The sequence below is a fragment of the Lampetra fluviatilis genome, chromosome 21 (genome assembly GCF_964198595.1).
Source record: "Lampetra fluviatilis chromosome 21, kcLamFluv1.1, whole genome shotgun sequence".
Lineage (NCBI taxonomy): Eukaryota > Metazoa > Chordata > Hyperoartia > Petromyzontiformes > Petromyzontidae > Lampetra > Lampetra fluviatilis.
Window position 1 is genome coordinate 9,506,847 of NC_136295.1, and position 21,087 is coordinate 9,527,933.

Genomic DNA, 21,087 nt, shown 5'->3' on the forward strand with positions numbered 1-21,087 from the left:
GCGAAAGAAGATCAACATAATACATATATATCACAATGTTTCGTACAATTTGTCATTTATTTTTATCCAATGACCTCTTTGTGCAAGGTGTAACTGTCATTTTTTATAAATGTCCACATATCCAACCTTTTCACTTATCTGCCTACACCTCACAATCCAGCGAATCAGATATGCGAATTGTATCGTAAAAACATTTGGGCAATTAATATTCGATGGCATCAGTCGCTTTGGCCATGGTGACATATTGACCTGATATTCAAATCGCAGTAGTCATGAGCGGCTTTACATCTGATATCTGCCAGCAAAGTAAATGCATTTTTACAAATGTAAATGTGCTCTTTCTTAAATGTTCGCCTCCTTAAATTTCAGAGCTCCCACTAAGGAGAAGGAGAAGGAAGAGGAGGTCGATATCCTGGAGCTGTTGAAGAACGTGGATCCGAAGGAATATGAGAAATATGCTCGCCTCTACGGCATCACAGACTATCGAGGCCTCCTGCAGGCTTTGGAGTTGCTGAAGGCTGCCAAGCAAGAGGAGGCCGAGGGCATGGTGCGTGGCTCCAAAAAAACATGTTCATGTTGTGCCTTTCAATTGATTCACCGCGTCATGTGTACTCGCAACTTTTTTTAACGAGTGGAACACCACGGAGAAAGGGAGTAGTGTCAAGGATTTAACGTATGGAAAATAAAAGATAAAAGAATGGGAAAGGGAGGAGGGAAGAGACAGAATGGGAAATAAGAGAAAGATGATAGAAAAGGAACGGATACAGAGAGCCAAATGGTCAGAAGGTTTGAGGATCGGGAGGAAGAGGCTACGTAAGGGCCTCGACGCTGCTCCATGGAGCAGCGTCTGTTTTCGCAGCGGGCGGCGAGAAGGGAGGAATTCAGTGGGGGGTGGGAGGCTTCAGCTTATTTAGATACATCGATGGGGTACTATATGTGTGTGTGCGATTGGTTAGTCTACTGATCAAAGTGCCCAGCCAACATGCCAAATAATTTACAGTAGTGCGCCATTTTCCACTACCGGCCGGAAATTTCCGTGTGGAGTTATCCATAAATAAACCACATACTGGACATTTTGAATTCAGTGATTATTCCTTTTGTTTTTGTATCTTAAGGAATTGGAAGAAGGTGCTGAACCCACTGCCGAGGAAAAGGAATATGAGGAGATGATGCAGTTGATTCAAGCGAGACTGGCACATGTTGAGGTATGCGGGAATACTCTTTTCGTTGTGAGGTTGCTGTGCATTCCCATTGGGGGGAAAAACGAAGCACATACCACGTTTAAAGTCTATGTCAATTTCAGTTTTTATTATCCTAATTAAGTTCATTTCTGCCAGTTTTTTTCCCATAATGTAACAGACGAGCATGTAAATATGCATCGATTAAGTGATTTAAAATAGATTGTTGTGTTTAAAGACGTCGAACGAAGCACGTAAAAATATAGTTTGTTTCCCACATATATTTCGCGTGTAATTGGTTCATGTGGGCTCAGTAACCACTCGGAGCAATACACACTGACTATTTTACCGTGAACACATTCATAGATAGAGAACCACAGAGCTTGGATATTTGTGGGCCCCAGCTCACTATGCTGCCTTCATGCTTGTCTGTGGTTCCTCGCACCTCTGAGTCGGTCTCTCTCTGTGAGACTAAAGGAATACTGTGCAACGGGTTACAAGTTAAAATTATGCATGATTTTTACAATGCTTTCGCCACATTGTCACACCCCCCCCCCCACCCATTTAATCAAACCATGACCCCGAGTCATCAAAATTATTTGAATTATGAGGGAGGCAAATTGTTGCACCCCTACTCGTACATGACTCATGTTGTTCACTCTCAAAGTTGGCTACGTATAGTGCGAAAGAAGTTCAACACACATACATACAAAGTTCTAACTTGTTTTCTTTCTATAACGACTCACTGCAGCCGATAACACTGGTGAAAAGTGTTGAAGACCGACAGGCTCTGGTGGGCAACGACGTCACCTTTGAGGTCGAGGTTAAGATCAACTACCCCGAGATCAAGCTGTCCTGGTACCGCGGCACGCAGAAATTGGAGTCCTCCAACAAGTACAACATTTTCCAGGAGGGCGACCTCCACCGTCTAGTCGTCACCAACTGCACTCTGCAGGATCGCGGCAACTACCGCGTGGTCTGTGGCCCTCACATTTCCAGCGCCAAGCTGGAAGTTTACGGTGAGTGTTGAGATCTGACGATATTGAGATGGCCGGGTACCTCCTGATCCTGCATCGCTGAAATCCTGGGATCGTTGTCAGGGGGTGCAAACCACCGGTGATTAAACCAGGTTCTCAAGTTGATGGTTTCAGCCTGATTACCAATGACAGCACAAAAACCCCTGTCACGTTGAATTAGTGTTTTACCGCAATTCAGCTAAACTCCAGGTGTGTGGATTAAAATAACCAGCCTGCCATGCAACAACAATTTCCCACAGTGGGCAACGTGGGATAGTGCACCCCTGGTGTACAGATAAAAAAAAAACATGACTTTTAAGGGATCTCCGAGATAGTTACGTGAAATCACCATCTGCGGGCCAACTGTAATGCACAGGATTACGCTGCTCTGCAAGAGTTCCGAATGGATTGGGGTGAAAAGACAAAGTTGTCTGTGAAAGAAGAGCTAAACGATGCCAACTGTCTGCTTATCCCTTTCAGAACTGCGCTTGGACCAGTCCCTGGAGGATAAACAAACGACCGAGGGAGAGACGGTGGAGCTGACCTGTACGTTCTCAGTGCCTAACCTCACCGTTCAGTGGTTCCGCGACAGCAAGCTCATCCAGCCGTCCCAGAAGTACACGTTGGAGGTCTCTGAAAAGCAACACCGCCTCGTCATTCACAACACCAACCTCGAAGACGCCGGGCAATACACCTGCCGCTACGAGGACATTGAGGCACCTGCCGAACTCACTGTTGAAGGTATGCATGGCCTGCCAAGTTGCTGCTGATGGTGCACGCACATACCTTTTGGCTTTGATTATATATGTAACAACATACATTTGCCACCAAACGGCATCCAGTTGTCCCGCTTGAGTATCTCGAGTTCTTTGCCTAAGAGCAGGTTTACTGGACAAGTTAATTCCATCTCTGATCGTGGGCCTTTTTATTTCAGAGAACGAACTTCATTCCTCTTGGCCTTTCCCCAAAATGTTCTTTAATATAGAACTTCCATCACTACGCTGTCCAATTTGACAATATGCAAACCCCAATCCCTCTCACCTGGATCGAACCCACAATCTCTTTGGTGCCACCTCAGCGCCCTGAACACTGGCCACCCATAATTTTGTTTATTTTATAATTGAGCTTTTTGTTTTTTATATCGAACCGCGAGTCTAATGTTTATTTGTTGCATTGCCTATGCAGCAAAGCCACTGGAGTTCACCAAGGTCATCCAGACGGAGGAGGTGCGTGAGAATGAGACTCACACACTGGAGTGCGAGGTGACCTTCGATGATGCAGATGTCTCCTGGTACAAAAACGACGAAGAGCTGCAGGAAGGGCCCAAATACAGCTTGTCGAGCGAAGGGTGTGCACACTACCTCACCATCAAGGACGTCACCCCTGAAGACGAAGGTGTGTTCAGAAGTCAGAAAATTGGTTGTTACCATGGGAACCTCATTTGCCAGTAAAAATATGATAATTGGTGTGGACCAATCAACTTCAAGGACAGTGCACATTATCAGAGTTGTGTTTTTTGTTTGCATTATGACTGCAGGTATTGTGGTCTATGCAAACATGACTCCTTGTAAAAAGGTGTCAGTTTTGGTGCCAGATAGAAGGGTAAAAAAACCAATTATCAATTGGTTGTTAATTAATCATTCATTTATTTATATGCATGTATGTTGAACTTCTGTCGCACAGTACGTAGCCAACCGTGCTAATCGGAGGTGCGGGGGAAGGACAACAAACAAAAAATATCGTAAATGTATCACTGTGAACGTGCCCTATCTCGTCGGTTCTTGGAAGCTAAGCAGGGTTGACTTTGGTCAGTGGATGGCAGACATCCACTGAATACCAGCTGTTGTAGGCTTGGGCTGCAAGGTTAGCCAGAGGTCGTCAGCTCAGCATTTGTTCTCCCTGGGTACTCTGGTTTCCTCCTACACGCCAGACACTCATTAATGGCATTTTACAAACTGCACAATGTATTTTGAGACTCAATTTAGGTTTTCATGGGAAAATTTAAGGGCATTTATAGTCATAGGTATTTGCATGATTGGCATTTGTTACATAAAGCACTGAAACAAATGCAAATGCAGCTGTAGGTGTTCTCTAGTTATGCTTTTTTTGCCACGAGTGGTTGAATTGCAAAGTTGTCATTCGTACATGGGATGATAGAATGGTGTTGTTCTGTCACTTTCCTCATAGGGTAAATATTTAACTCCCCTTGCAGGCATAATGGTCATGATATCACGTGTACAGTAATCCCTCGTTACTCGAGAGGGATACGTTCCGGAGAAGCTCGTGAAGAGCAAATTTCGCGGTATAATGATATTGGCCTATGAAACCCTTTATTTTTAATGAATTACCTTAAATAAATATATAAGATAATAAATCTTATTAATTTATCTCATCAATTTATCTCTTCAATTTATCTCATTAATTTATCTCATCAATTTATCTGTTCAATTTATCTCATCAATTTATCTCATCAATGTATCTCATCAATTTATCTCATCAATTTATCTCATCGATTTATCTCATAAATGTATCTCAACAATTTATCTCATCAATTTATCTCATCAATTTATCTCATAAATGTATCTCAACAATGTATCTCATCAATTTATCTCATCGATTTATCTCATCGATTTATCTCATCAATGTATCTAATCAATTTATCTCATCAATTTATCTCATCAATTTATCTCATCGATTTATCTCATCGATTTATCTCATCAATTTATCTCATAAATGTATCTCAACAATTTATCTCATTAATTTATCTCATCAATTTATCTCATCAATTTATCTCATCGATTTATCTCATAAATGTATCTCAACAATTTATCTCATCAATTTATCTCATCGATTTATCTCATCGATTTATCTCATCAATTTATCTCATAAATGTATCTCAACAATTTATCTCATCAATTTATCTCATCGATTTATCTCATCGATTTATCTCATCAATTTATCTCATAAATGTATCTCAACAATTTATCTCATCTATTTATCTCATCAATTTATCTCATAAATGTACCTCAACAATTTATCTCATCAATTTATCTCATCGATTTATCTCATCGATTTATCTCATCAATTTATCTCATAAATGTATCTCAACAATTTATCTCATCAATTTATCTCATCGATTTATCTCATCGATTTATCTCATCAATTTATCTCATCAATTTATCTCATCAATTTATCTCATCGATTTATCTCATCGATTTATCTCATCAATTTATCTCATAAATGTATCTGAACAATTTATCTCATTAATTTATCTCATCAATTTATCTCATAACTTTATCTAATCAATTTTTCTCATCAATTTCTTTCTCTCTCGATGCAGTCGTTGTAGAGTTCCAGATGCTATTCGCGGAAAGCCAACATCGTGAATAGAAAGTTCGTAAATAACGAGGATACACTGTAATCAAATCTCATTGTTTTAAGATAGAGTCGTTTGAAGTTTTTTGTAATGTATTTCCAGGATCTTATGCTGTTATTGCACGCAAAGAAGATAGAGGAGAGGTCAAAAGCTTTGCCGATCTATTCCTCACGCCTGAAGGTATGGGGATATAGATCTCATGACTAACACATTGTTATTCAGAGCTCTGTGTGCTCAAGCTGGCATGGCTGAAAATACTGGTTTTGAATCAAAGCGTGAAACTGATTAAACTCGGTCCTCAAGTATCATGGATTGATGGTTTCAGCATGATCGCAAGCAAACTGCACAATAAAAAACATGTGAAATTTGGTTCTTCGCATAATACGGCAATAGACCGGCTCTGTCATGTTATTAAGACTACTCTGTTTGGCAGAGTGAGTGGGAAAGTGATCCCCTTGAAAGCGTGAGCCAAACGTCACTTGAAAGTATGTCAGAGGTAGCTCTGTAATATCTGCTTCCGTGAACCGTTCTCTTTGCGTGATGCTAGTAGGACAATCAGAAAATGTATTTGGAATGTTGAATCTGTGTTAAACTTAAGTGAAATGTGTCTTGTGCAGTGCCCAAGAAACGCAAGCCAGTTGACGAACAAGCTTTTATCTCAAAGAAGGATCGTGCTATGGAGGGCAGAGGTATGTATGGTTTTAGGAATGTATCTTCTGTTGTGCTTTATACAACACTTTAACTATCTGGCATTCCGTGAACTTTTTAGACAATCTTCGTATATTTTGTGGTGCACTAATGTATGCTTTTGTCTTTGTGTTGTTGATTTTTTGCGTACAGGGAGACGAGATTATCGCAAAGGTACATTTCATTAAAGCTTCTCCATCCACTGATGGCAATGTGAAAAATTATTACTCGCAAACACCTTATCTGTATATTATAGTTTTCACTGCAATTTACAATATTTTCCGTGGTGTTTTATTATAATTGTCACCTATTTTAGGTGAAAAGCCTGGAGCTGAAGAGGAAGAGGAGGAGGAAGAAGAAGAAGGGGAAATCGGTCAGATGCTACTTTTTATTCAGAAAAAAAAATCAATGTGTTGTTCCATTTGGCTCATTGTATATATGTATGTTGAACTTCTTTCACACCGTACTTATCCAATTGTGCTAATTTGAGGTGTGGGGGAAGGAACACAAACTAAGTACAAAAAGCAGTTGTAAATAAATTTGATTTCAATCTAGATGATTTGAAAGTGCATAGCACCAGTGGCTTCCTAATATCGGAAGGAAGAGCATTCCAGACGGCCGCAGAAGGGTATCTGAAAGCGCATTATGCAGTGAGTTTGCGTGATGGTTTATGCTCTTTGACGAGATTAGCAAGGTATTGTATAAAGTACAATACATTTTGGATTTATATTGGGGAGTTGTGATGAAATGTAAAACAAACTAAAATATGTCATTAATAATGATAACAGTATGTTCATTTAGGCTTTAGATTATGTTGTGTGTATTCCTCAAACTAAGAATATTTTGGTACATTTAACCCTAGTTAGGGTGAATATATTTTAAGCAATTGAAGTATATTAAATTGCAAAATGTGCTTACGTTTAATTATGTTTCCTTTGAAACTATGTTCACATTTGTTGAACTTGTTCTCATGTTATGCCTTGAACAACACTCGTCGTATGTGCAGCCACTTGTAGCCATCTATGCAACAAGACTTTTATATATGTGGGATGATAACTATGAAATTATATTAAATGTTTAGTTTTGTTAAAAAAACTTACATCATTAATTGGAAAATGCTTTTTTTTACATAATTGTTAATAATGCGTTTGTTAACTTAATGGATAAATTCTAAACATGTCTGCATTCTTTTTTTTGTCAATTTCAGTGGAAGAAAGACATTACGTAGAAGGTAAGATAATGTAGCCAATGACAAAATTAATGTTTTACTGCTGAACAACGAAAATGCATTTCTGGAACAATTAACAATTTCTCACTTCATATCCATATCATAGTGAATGATATGCAAGTGGTGAACATCCCGAATGTGTTTTGTATTCATCAGAAACTTGGGAGAAAAGAGAAGTTGGAATTGATAGAGCACAACGAAAGCCTAAAGTCAAGCAAGGTATATGATGGCCATGTTTTACAACATGTTCTTCCATCCCCACAATGTGTCTGGAACAAGTTGCACACCACCAAATTATTTTATTATATCCACACCTAAGTGAACGTTCAGCAAAACGGTGCACTTGTGACCGTGGTTTGTATTTATCAGAAACCGCCCGCCAGAAAACAGAAGTTGAAATTATAAGGGAGCCACCAAAACCAGAGCCTCAAGGTAGATGGCAAACATGTTTGTGTTAGAACTCATTCTCTAATACAAACAAATGTCTGTTTAAAAATACGTTTTTTTTGTACGTAAATTGACTTGTGTGTATTTTACACATATTTTTAGAACAAGTTCCATATCGTGCACACGCATAATTTTATATCCACACCAAAGTGAATGATTGGGAACATGGGGAATGTGTGACCGTGGTTTGTATTTATCAGAAGCTATTTGGGAGAAAACAGAAGTTGAGATTAAGAGAGAGCCTCCAAAACCAAAGCCTAAAGGTAGATGGGAACATGTTTGTGTTGGAACTCATTCTCAAATGCAAACATGTGTCTCAAACAAATTGTATCAACGCAGATTCCAATGTTATAGCCATACCAAAATGTATCGATTGGGTAAACATGGGAAAATTATATCCGTGGTATGTATTTATTAGAAATCACTCAAGAGAAAACAGAAGTTCATATTAGAAGAGGACCTCTCAAATCAGAGCCTACAGGTAGATGGCAGTCTTGTTTGTATTCGAGACTATTTTCTAATATAAACAGATGTCTAAGAAAAACCTCAAACATGCATAATTTGACATCCTGTGAGTGCATTACATATTTGTTACAAACGCAATCCATATAGTACACACGCATTATCATTTTATACCCACAACAAAGTGAACGATTTGCAACATGGGGCATTTGTGACCGTGGATTGCGTTTATCAGAAACTCTCTGGGAGAAAACAGAAGTTGAGATTAAGAGAGAGCCTCCAAAACCAACGCCTAAAGGTAGAAGGCAAGAATGTTTGTGTGAGATCCCAATCTCTGATACAAACATGTCTGCAGAACAAAAAACTCAACACGTTCATTAATAACACTGCCTTCGACGAAAACATACGTGTAATAGGAGACATTATGAGCAATAGCCCTTCTTCATAGCAAATACGTGAAGAAGCGACATTACGCAACACTTAACCTGTTTTACATATATATCATTTTATAGCTGTTGTATTGATACATACATTGATTGTTTCGTTATTTGTGCTTGTGCACAACTGCCAACGCAGTATCTCCAGATAATGTGTTCATGTCTGTAGAACAAGGTTGGGAGGCCAAGCATGCAGAGGCCATACATATCTGGCCCACGACTTAATTGTAGATGGCCAGCAGTCACATAAAAAATCCCGCTTGGAAATGGCCAACAAATTACAGTTTTTGGCATCCACGCAAACCGAATATTATTGACCTAGCAACAGCAGCGTGTTTCTAATTTAAGTGACTGAGGTGTCTTAAGGTGTTGAACACCCCCCCCCCCCTTAAGTTTTTTTGGTGAGTCTTATTTGGCCCTCGTGAAGAAGAAAAACGTTTTCTAATCCCGGCTCTAGAACAAAAAGTACAAATTATGTTGGATTCACACCAACTTGTGTGATTTACAGTGGCAACAAAGATTGTGAACGTGATGTTTATTTTATTTAGAAATCGCTTGGGAGAAAACAGAGGTTGAAATTAAAAGGGAGCCGCCAAAGCCGCAGCCGAAAGGTAGATGACAGATCTGTTTGTGTTAGAGACTGTTTTCTAATACAAACAGACATCTGCAAAAATATACTTAAAGTTACATTTCCATGTGCCGAATTGACTTCTGTGTCTGTGTGTTACATCTGTATTTAAAACACATTTCATATACAAACTCACATTATGGTTTTATATCCACACCAAAGTGAATGATTAGCCAATGTACAATTTGTTACCGTGGTTTATATTTATCAGAAGCTATTTGGGAGAAAACAGAAGTTGAGATTAAGAGAGAGCCTCCAAAACCAAAGCCTAAAGGTAGATGGCAACATGTTTGTGTTGGAACCCATTCTCAAATGCAAACATGTGTCTCGAAAAAATTGCATCGACACAAATTCCAATTTTACAGCCATACAAAAGTTTATCGATGGGGAGAATGGGAATAATATATCCGTGGTGTGTATTTATCAGACATCGCTCAGGAGAAAACAGAAGTTCATATTAGAAGGGAAACCTCCAAACTAGAGCCTAAAATGCATTGGCATTTAAAACGCACTCCACATACACTCACATTATCGTTTTATATCCACTCCCAAGTACGATTATGCAATGGGCAATTTGTGACCGTGGTTTGTATTTATCAGAAATAACTTGGGACAAAATAGAGGTTGAATTCAAAATAAAGCCTCCAAAATTTAAATGTAGATGGCAAACATTTGTCTTAGAATAACTCATTATCTCATGCACATATTTATAGAACAAATTACAGAAACACGTACCATTGTTTCTTGTATTCATGCCAACTAGTACAACTCGGCAAATGGGTTGGGTTAAATGATGACGTCACCCTGCTGCTCTTTTTAAGACCGGGAGCAGGTGGAGGGCTTCACTATTGTAGCAAATTTCTCGATGATGCTGGATGTAATTACCAGCGAAACGTCGTACTCAAAAATTGTAAATGTTGTGCATTAACTCTTATAAACACCGATGGGCTAAAGTAGTGAACTATTTGTCTTTTGTCAACGTGACACATTTTTTACTGATTGGCCGTGTCTGGTGGTGGAGGGTTGCGAAACATTTATAAATAACGCGATCTAACCGATAAACCTTTACTATTAAATGGGGAATGTTGTGACAATGGTCATGTATTTATCAGAAACAACTGATATTAAGACAACCATCACAAAAGCCTAAAATCGGCAAAGGTAGAGAGACAATGCACGTGTGTGTGTTAGAACCTCTCTAACACACAAACACGTGTCTCCCTTGTGTGACCCGAATACGATGGGGGTAGTCTGCTGGACGTATTGCCTCGCTTGTGTCGTACACGATTTAAAAATAACCACGCTCCTGTGTTTTTTTGCTGCAATTAAGGCCCTGTAAGATACGTAATTGTTGTTCGTTGTTGCTCACTGTTATTGTTTCATTTTGTTTTCGTTTTTTTTTAATTGACAAACTCCATACGCTGATTTGCAATGCTCATTCAACAGCTGTGGTTGTGAAAACTAAAGAGCCCACAGTGGAGATTACCGTAAAGAAAGATGAAGCGGTCAGGCGTGGTAAATAAGACTATGTATTTTCACCGATGAAAATGCATTGCACATGTGTGTATAAATATATACAATAGAAGCCTAGAGTAATTAAGTTTTTTTATTTTACCAATATCAGTCAACTTATTTTAACGTGCTCTGTTGGGCAAAGTTGACTTAACATTTGCAGCTATACTAAATAGTGCCTCTGTTATGTATAAACTCGGAATTCTGTAAACAAGGCTCGGCTAAATCAGCTGTTTTGTCCGTCACAGTGGGTGAGAAAGTAGCCGTGGTGCCACGTAAACCTGAACCAGATGTACACGAAGGTGAGAAGAGGCTCGATGCCTTAATTTAAAATGCATTGTCCGTAAAGCCAATGCATTTTAACAATGTGTTTATGTGTGTTGCGTCCACCACTGCTTTTGCGTCATACATTGACCCACATTTTTTTTTACCGAAATAGTAGTCCCTGCAGAATATCGATTTAAACAGCAGCGTGAACTTTTACTTGTCAGAATGCACAATCGAGGAGCTTGAAGTCAGAGATGTAATATACACACACAAAACAGAAGGTAAGGGCATCATAAAGTAATCAATTTTAACGAGTGATTAAAACTAGTTGGATTTTCAACTTTGCAGAAACTTGGTCTCAGAGTGGAATCCAACTGTCCTCTCTTTTCCATTGAAAAGCAGAAGGAGGCTACTATAGAGTGTGGTGATTGTGTAATCTGCAGTGTCATCAATTATTACGGTATAATTATTTATCGGGGTTTTTTGTTTTAATGTTTTGACTCTGTTGCAAAATGACCTTTAAAAATGTGCGTTCAACTTTCACACAAGTCACGAGTTGGCTTTCACCGGCGTTCATCATCGTCAGCCATGGTCAATCCAAGCTGCTGCCATCTCTTACGGTCCTTCGATATAATGAACCACCCAGTACCTGCACACAAACTGAGTTTTTAATTCCATCTCCACGGTAGCCGTACTATCAGACGCCTCCCATTACTCGGTTGCAACTCCATTATTATTCTTCATCACACGCCAACATTCTTTCAAGTCTTAGCGAAACCCTCTTGCTATTCATAAAAAAATATAATTACGTCTTTAACCCGTGTATTACGTAAACAAATGTATATATGTTTTTGTTTGGAGTAATTTACACATTTGCAAGTAACGTAGTTATTTGCAAATTCCAGTGTGTGGAAATACTTTTGTGGCATGAGTGTATTTGTCAAAAATACACAATCATGAAGTTTTTCCGATTTACATCGACACGATCTTCATCGTGTTTGTGCACGTCTGTATTTGAGGAACTTACATGCACAACTATACTCGTGCGATTAGATTACGAGACCTATTTTTCTTTATTAGAACTTATATTTGAAGAGCCGGAACCAAAACCAATCTCACCCAAATATACACGCGAAGGTGAGAACAACATAAACATCCATGCTGCTTGTCATAGAGGCATCTAATACAAACTGCATGTGAACATCGGGTGATGTTGTTGTTGCATTACATAGTTGAATACATTAATACATAGTAAAGAAAAATATCAAATATAGTGACTTAAAAAAACATTATTTTTAATATTAAACATTTTTATAACTGCACATGTTCTATATTTCTGTAAATTATGAGTATAATTTCACGTGGAATCCAGAGTACTGTCTGTGCACTGCTCTCGTTGACTCATTTGCGTTAAATGCACTCATGACATCTGGTGATGGTGTGCACAAGTACAACCAGCAACAATACAAATTAAACTCATTCGTCACGTGTATTTTAATGTGCTATGAAGAAGGGCCATAGCCCAAAACGTCACCTATTCCATGTTTCCCTTTTAAGGCGACCGCGTTATTGACGAATGTGTTTAGTTTTTTTACATTTTTATTTCAACGAGTCAATCTCTTCGTTAGAAATGATAACCGAAACGGCGGAGGTCATCCAAGTCTCTCCGAAACTAGCATTCGAAGGTCAGGATTATTCCTCATTTGCGTAACTCGAAGCACAAATGACTGGAATGGACTTTGCAATATTCGTTTGAAATATTCGTGTTGCTTTAAATGTGCGCTTAAACTTTTATTAGCCTGTTACAATCACATTATTTCAATTCACAGTAATTTAATATACAGTAATTTCAATTAATTGCTCAATCAATAATTAGTTTGTGTGAACGAAGTATTGACGTCGTCACTGAAGGTACATTTAATTATTTTGGTAGAATATTTGGCAGAAGAATTTGAAGTCAGGAAAGTTAAACCAAAATTCAAAGCTGCAGGTGAGAGCGTCACACATTTTTTTATCATAAATATAAATGTACATACACGTGCATAAACATTCCAATTGTGACAACACACATTGGGTTGTAAGTATATTCTTTGCGGGTTACTTTTTTAATGCCACTCATAGGTACGCTATGGTAAATGGGCCCTTTTTCTTCATCAGAGCATGTAACAGAGGAAGTTGAGGTCAAGAAGGCCGTACCGCGATACAGGGGAGGAGGTGAGATTGCAGCATGTATATTGTGTTAGAAACGTCTAATACAATTGCATGAGTTGGGTGTCAGGGTCTGCTTTCGAACTGTGTTTGCAGCAGCAGAGGTCCGTTTTTTTACCACATTCCTGTGTAATTGTGATGGTCTGTTGTTGTTGTAGTTGTAGTGTACTTGTGTATGTCCGCAATATCGGGGGGGGGGGGGGCGGGGTGACCTGATGAACCATGCTAACGTTTGGACTTTACAGGTATTGGGACTCAACGTTGCATTTATTGGAAACAATTCTGCAGCCGAGAGGGGTGAACGTAATTTTAACAATGGCCATTTCATCATAATGGCAGGCTAATGTCCACTTGCAGGCCAGTGCTGTGGCTTGCCTTGTTCCGCACAGGGACAGCTGTCACCTGGGGTGCCCTTGGTTCGACTATACAATGGGGCATTGGAATGGCTGAGATGTGATGTGATGTAAGGTGGTTTTGAGTAGTTGAGGCATTTAATTAAAATATATTCTCATCCTTATTATAAAAAAATAAACAGTTTAAGTAATGTATATTTAATATGAGGACACAATGCTGTAATTCTCTGGCAGTGTTGTCAGATGTGCAAGAGACTATAAGTGCAAAAAGTAAATTTGCTCGTGTACTGTAAACTTAACTTAAATGAAAATAAAATGCAATTCGTGATTATTTTAATTAACTTACGTATTCGTTTATTTTCTGAAAATAATATATTACACAGATTATGAGGAAGAAGAGTGGCCCACTAGGTTTAAACCTGTTGTGGCAGGTGAGGATAATGTCTGGAACTATTTAACGTTGTTATTCCAAATGTAATTACGTACTTAATTAGTGTTTTAAGAGTACACATCTAAATCGGTTTAAAATTATCTTGCTAAAACATATTTATAGCATATACATGATTGAAAATATATATATTTGATTTATCAATGGTAAATGGTTCCACGAAGAATAAAGTTTGGTTTCCCACTTTTGGAAAACATAATACAAATGATCACAAGGTTTGTGTTTACAAAATGAAGTGTGGTTATGAAATACGTGTGGTTAAATTTTGGTCGCGTGAATTTGCGACGACTTGAATGTGGTATGTATTGATGTGAAAATGGTATTTTTTGTGATAATAAAAACACATTTTTACCAGCGTAAAACATCACCTCCCTTGAATAAGCGGTTGAAAAAAATTGTACTTCAAGCAAATGTACTTCCAGATAAGCAGGTATGCCTGTATTTCTCAACCATTTTTAAATCAAACGTTCAATGAGGTGGGTGTTTTACCAGTAAAATATATATTTTTCACATCACTACAATGATACTGATTCACCGCCTGTGCGTTTTTGAGATTCGTGTGTTTTTATTGCACATTTATTATGATTCTGTCTCATTTGTTTAATTGGCTTGCCAGGGTTCTACTGCTCTAGGCTTTTTTTTTTAAGTAGGCCCCATAGAAAGAAAAAAAAAGCAATAACATTGAAATCACTTATCCCACAATATTAAAAATTTGATTAACCTATACATACCAGGTGGGAACGTTTTACCGATTAGTAAAAATGTCAGCAAAACAAATTCATCAAATAAAAAAATGAATACTAGCAAGCCCTTATCCATAACTGTTCCAATTTAGTAATCTTGCAGGTGTTCACTTTATATTGTTTCATCTTGGTCTTTTTTGTTTCAAGTGAAATTAAACAAAAATAAAACTTTGGTTTCATTTACAAATGCAAACCCAGTTTTTCTTAGGAGCGTGTTTGTAAAAAGTTAATGCACTTTCAGTGTTTGCACTTTTGGTGTAAGTTTCACTGTTTGCAGTTATTTGGTGATATTTGCTGACAAGTGCTCCATGTATGGTGTATATCTATCTGTGTAAAATTGTCTCTGAATGCACGTAACGAATATTTCCAGAGCCTGTCACAGACACTGTTGAGGTGAAGAGAGTTTTTCCTAAAATTGTGCAAGAAGGTGAGGTTGAAATTGCCCCGTGATGTTTGTGTACAGTACTTCATCGCATATCCGATTTTGCTGAGGGTTGAGGCGTAGGCAGATACATGGACATCAAATAAAAAAAATAGAAAATGACAGTTATACCGCACACAAGTTATTGAAATGAAATAAAGCACAAGCCTCTTTGAACACGGAAAGTGAAAGTACGCGATATGTACACGGTTTACCACGTGTGATAAAGGTCATATTTGTAAACATTGATAGAAAATGACCATACACCGTGCTCAAATACTAACTTGGATATGGGCTGTTTAATTAATTATGGTGGATATGTGACTGTCGGATATGCGACGCTGTATTTTACAGTATTGTCATTTTCTTTCCAGCGGTGAAAACTGGATTATGACCTCTGAATTTTGCGATTGTTTTCAAGCAATTGTTCGTGCAAATTGTGTTTTTATAATAGGTTACATGCTGGGTTGTATATATATATTTTTTTTCCCCGGTGTTGTTGTGTTCCCAAAACAGGATTTGAAAGTGACCCGCAGAATATGCCAAATGGATATGTGTGTGCACTCTTTTTGGAAAATATGTATGGTGACCTTGTGATTGTACAGGCAATGTGGAAATCAAAAGAGGATCGTGTGATTAAACGATTGAATGCATCTCCTTAAATTCACTTTCTACAGCCGATGCTGTCGAAGGAAGAGTCCCGGCAAAGGGTGAACCTGACGACGAGGAAGGAGGTAAGAATCGACTTACTTGATTATAGATCTGAACTCTTTGGTTCTTTCGGTAAAGTCACGTGGGTATTTTTCTACCTACTTGACTTTACCGAAAGAACCAAAAAGTATGGATTCCTGCAATCACGAAAACTTCAAATCAAGGTTAGAGATCTTAAATCTCATTCGTGGCTTTTTATTTTTGTAATGCTGTCCAACTAACGTTGAACGCGTTCATGCATCAGCCATGTCTGTTTGTAACTGGAGGGCACTATAACTCTCGTTTAGATGATCTGATACGAACGCAGCTTTAGTCTGAAGTTGTTCTGTTTCATGACTGGCCAAATTGTTGAAAGGGTTTCCCAAAACGTGGAGAGGTAAACCTGAGAAAAGAAGTACAATATGCAACTATCAAATGCACTGAGAGATACTTTTTGGCTTCCATATTGTGAAATAAATAATGTCTAAAGAGAAAGTCTGCATAATGGACAGCATTACAGAATTCATGCGTATGTATCGTTTTTCCTAAATTGTTTATGTTAGATTAATCTTTTAAGACACATGGGAGCCTTTTATTTAACATTTGCGACAGGTTAATGACAAAAATGATATCATAATCAAACGTCTCTTGCAATCTTCTCGGGTTTAAGTAGGGTAACAATGAGGTTCAGTTCGGTGGGTGATTGGTTGTTTGGCTATCAATGTTATTGCTTCTTACCACAATAATTGTTCACATATCCCCAGTGTATACAATGTATATGCATGATGATGATGATGACCACTATTCTTACACTTAGAGAAGATGGTGGGGTGCTTTAGTGTTGCGAGCCTGTGTCTGAAAAAAGTGGACTTTTTGGTTGTCAAATCTACCTATCTCTATTGTGATACGTATCAAGTGAAATATAAAGGTCGAGCCAAGGCATACCGTCCACCATCTGGTGAAAATGATCTTTCTCACTGAGAAAAATATATACTTATTCTTAGGTTTTTTCAGTAAAGTCACGTAGGTAAAATTTTTTAATTAAAATTAATAAAAGTAAAATAAAAATCAAATAAAAATCACGACGTTTCGGAGGCAACACACTTTAATTTTAAGTTTTTTACCTACGTGACTTTACCCAAAAAACCTAAGAATATGAATCCTTGCAGTCACGAAAGCTTCAAATCTAGAAAAAATAATTAAAAATACCTCAGAAAAATCAAAGTTAATGCAAAAGTGTGTAATAAAAAAAGTGACACATTAACATTGCTTGAAAATACGTTTATTCAAACGTGACGTACTTGTGAAAGAGCCAAATGAGTTCCCTCACGCTCACAGCAGCCAATCAACCTCGACTTTCGTCTGCAGCATACGTCGTTTGTGAGTTCAGACGGACCAGCCCTATTAACTGGGGCTTTAAACTCGGCAGGGCAGGGCAGTGCATGTGCTGATATGGTATATTTCATCCATCAGAATACGTGCAGAGAGTCGTAGAAGTAAAAACAGTTCGCATCGTAACTAAAGATGAAGGTGAGACATGGCTATATGTGTCTTGCGTTCTGAGCGCAAACACATATACCAGTAATCTGTGTGTTGAATCAATACTTGCGAACCTTTCCAAATATGCCAAGATGTGACATTACATTTGAAGTATTGATATACAAGAAGAGCCTCCTGTTTTAATGAGCAGGAAGTGGTGTATTTTAAGATGCTATATTAAATCAATATATTTTTGTAAAAAAATGTATTTGGAGGGAAATCTGGAAATGCCGTGAACATGCCTCTCATCACCCCATGGCGTACAATACTATATAAGCCGAGCCGTTGTCATAAAGGGAAGGCTGTTTCATTTTAGTGACTTTTTTTTTTACACTTATCACGGCGTCTCAAAATGTGCACGTATTTATCGGTGTCATTCTCAGGGAGTTTCGAGCGTAGGGCACGAATGCCTCGGGTGTTTAGCCGCTATTCATTCTCGTAACGTGGTTGTGTTGTGGCTCAAATGCATTTTAAAGCTGTGTTGCAGGATTATGACAGATTTTTCTCAGGTACTCCTAAATATTTAGTGATGCCCTTGTATAATTACTCTTTGGTTCTTTCAGTAAAGTCACGTAGGTTATAAAATAAAATAAATCACGACGTTTCGGGCGCAACACAAGCGTCCATCATCGGGTGGGAAAGCATGGTCTGCTGCTGAGGCAGACTGTTTTAAAAGGTTTGAAATGGGTGTAGCTCAAGGGTCATAAAGAAGTGGCTGGAGCTAGTGATGTTAATGTGAGAAATTAGCTTGTAACTGTAAGATAGGAGAGCGGCCTCCTCGACTAGGGCACGGAAGTGGCTGTGTTAATGTGTGTTAACATCATGCTAATCCCTAATCACTAGCCCCGGCCACTTCTTTATGACCCTTGGGATACACCCATTTCAAACCTTTTAAAACAGTCTGCCTCAGCAGCAGACCATGCTTTCCCACCTGATGATGGACGCTTGTGTTGCGCCCGAAACGTCGTGATTTATTTTATTTTAGACCTACGTGACTTTACCGAAAGAACCAAAGAGTATGGATTCCTGCAGTCACGAAAGATTCAAATCCCTTGTATAATTGTTGCATTTTGAGTTTAAGGTTCAGTTCCGTGAAATTGGAAAGCAAGTACATTAAATAAGTATTGATTTACATCGACCATCAGGCAACGACATCGATTTTGAACCTGATCTGATCACCCTTTGTCAAAATCTGATTTTTTATTGATCGTGGAGAAATCTGATGAGATGTGACGCTCTCCTTCACAGATGTCAGTAGAGATCGTCAGTAGTCAGTGTATGTTTGACATTGTTTGATAATGATGTAACTTTACGCAATGTGTTTACGTTATAAAGTGTGCATACAAACATTAATGTGCCATTTAGCACATTTACATTTTGGATAATAATACATGTATCTAATCTTGCCTCTGTAATTAGAACCGCATGAAGAAAGAGTGGAAATTAGGAAGACAATTTCCAAGGGTAAACCAGGTAAGGAATCCATATATGGCGCTATGTTGACTGTTTGGTTTATTAACCATTTGAAATTTGCCAAGCTACATGGTAAGATTGTTATTTATGCGTGGTTGTATCATGTTTCCTTTAAACTTGCCATCGTGTGGTCAGTGGTTCATCATGAATGTCGAATGTGCCTTTTTACAGTAATCTGTCGAGTTTATTTCAAACTATTCCAACAAAAATTAGTCATTGCCCTGATTCATGAAAAAAACAACGTGTCAACATTAATATACCTATGAGCAAACAAAGTGAACGCAACGCATGTTGGAATGCATTACCTGGGCTGAACTCACAAAACTGAACTCTGGTGATTTGAGCATTATAATTGTGTTTTAATGAACACGGCATCAAGTAATTACTTTTGTGTAAAGTGTTTTCACAGGTGTGTCAATGTGAACACTGTGTTCCAGTGGTTTGCGTGGGAAATAAAAGTGAACCCCTTACATTTGTCCCCATTAGAATCGGCTCAAGAAAGAGTAGAAATTAAGAAGGTGCCCCCTAAAACTAGACGAGAAGGTTAGGATTTCAGATAACGGTGTTTGTGTTTGGATCGCATTTCAAAACAAACACGTATCTCGACAATCTCTTTGCGTTTTGCAATTGTGTCAATTTTGCCAAGAAGCTGCAAAGCACAACTTAACTCTGCTCTTCATAATGACAGCAGGTATACTGTGCCCGTTTATGCATCGACAAAACATGTCATCAGTAACGTCTTCTAATGTGACTTTGTTTCAGAACCAGCTGAAGAAAAAGTGGGAGCGAGAAAGGTTCCTGCAAAGGGTAAACCAGAAGGTGAGCGATTGAAATATGTAATTTGTGTTTGGGGTCACTTTCAAAACACATTGTGCATATTTTAGTGTTTGTTTGGGATTTAGAAAAAAAATTTCGGTGATATATTCTACAGTGAGCTTGTGGGAAACAGTTGACTATGCATTCCCTCACCGGAGAGTGTAACATCATCACAGATAATCAGCTTCATGATTTGCACCTTTATTGATGGAATCGTTTGCAGAAGCAATACTTTCAGTAATGTTACTAAGTTATATGATTTAATGGAACATTGTTCGAATGTACAATTGGTTGCTCATGTGTTTTGAATGCACAATTGAATGGGATATATTCTTTATAGTGTATTTGAAGTCATCCGAATGCAATTTAATCAAGAAAAATTATAGCATTTTGAATGATAAAAAGGCTTTCCCCTTTCTTGAATGATACAAACAGGTGTTACGATGTTTAAACACCAAATAGACACCGATTACAAGGCATCGAGTCTAGATCAACCACACATTCTTGTGGGAAGAAAATGCAAAGGTTTTCAATCTCGATACTGGCAGAAGGATCCCATAGATATGTTTGCATTTTATTTAAAAGTGAATGAAGCCTTCATCCAGCAGTGGAAAGAACGTGACTGATGATGATGATGATGAACACAACTTAAATCTTAAATGTTTGGTTGTTGGAGCCTTCAGAAATGAAAGTATCAATTATGAAGATGCCTGCCAAGGCTAGGCCTGCAGGTTAGTTTTCAGATATCACATTTGTGTTTGGAATAACTTTGCAAGTAAAATACATATTTCGTAGGTAGTGACCTTAAACATTAAACTATATTAATTAACTGCATCTCTGAGCACAAGACATCTGCTAGGGTATTTGATTTGTCGTGTAAATATCATCTTTGTAAAAATCTGAATGGCAGTGCCCGATTTATCTCAATTTTGATGGTATTATTTACAATTGATTGCAATTCGTATTGTTTCTTAGAACATTCTGAAGAAAAAGTGGAGATTAAAAAGCTTCCTCCCAAAGCTAAACGAGAAGGTTAGCGTTTGAAATATGGGGTTGTGTTTGGAAAGACTTTCAAAAACAAACCCATACCTCTGTAAAATATACTCCAAAATTGCCATGACATTGTTTAAACTTTTAGGCTGTCTTATTAAAAATGAC

The 21,087-nt window shown here is 38.1% G+C and overlaps 1 protein-coding gene across 1 annotated transcript in view; it reads left to right on the plus strand.

The window, feature by feature from the left end:
- The window catches only part of LOC144938213 (titin-like), a 335,325-nt gene that overhangs the window by 102,032 nt on the left and 212,206 nt on the right, over positions 1–21,087 (plus strand). Inside the window, 29 exon segments of the mRNA XM_078866029.1 lie at positions 370–547; positions 1,116–1,205; positions 1,930–2,197; positions 2,675–2,935; positions 3,380–3,589; positions 5,673–5,750; positions 6,188–6,259; positions 6,411–6,431; positions 6,574–6,630; positions 7,465–7,488; positions 7,642–7,704; positions 7,855–7,917; positions 8,133–8,195; positions 8,351–8,413; positions 10,906–10,974; positions 11,220–11,273; positions 11,463–11,519; positions 12,319–12,375; positions 12,867–12,923; positions 13,172–13,228; positions 13,396–13,452; positions 14,183–14,230; positions 15,361–15,417; positions 16,089–16,145; positions 17,575–17,631; positions 19,060–19,113; positions 19,600–19,656; positions 19,876–19,932; positions 20,905–20,961. Of these exon segments, the coding sequence (XP_078722155.1) occupies positions 370–547; positions 1,116–1,205; positions 1,930–2,197; positions 2,675–2,935; positions 3,380–3,589; positions 5,673–5,750; positions 6,188–6,259; positions 6,411–6,431; positions 6,574–6,630; positions 7,465–7,488; positions 7,642–7,704; positions 7,855–7,917; positions 8,133–8,195; positions 8,351–8,413; positions 10,906–10,974; positions 11,220–11,273; positions 11,463–11,519; positions 12,319–12,375; positions 12,867–12,923; positions 13,172–13,228; positions 13,396–13,452; positions 14,183–14,230; positions 15,361–15,417; positions 16,089–16,145; positions 17,575–17,631; positions 19,060–19,113; positions 19,600–19,656; positions 19,876–19,932; positions 20,905–20,961 (2,363 nt within the window).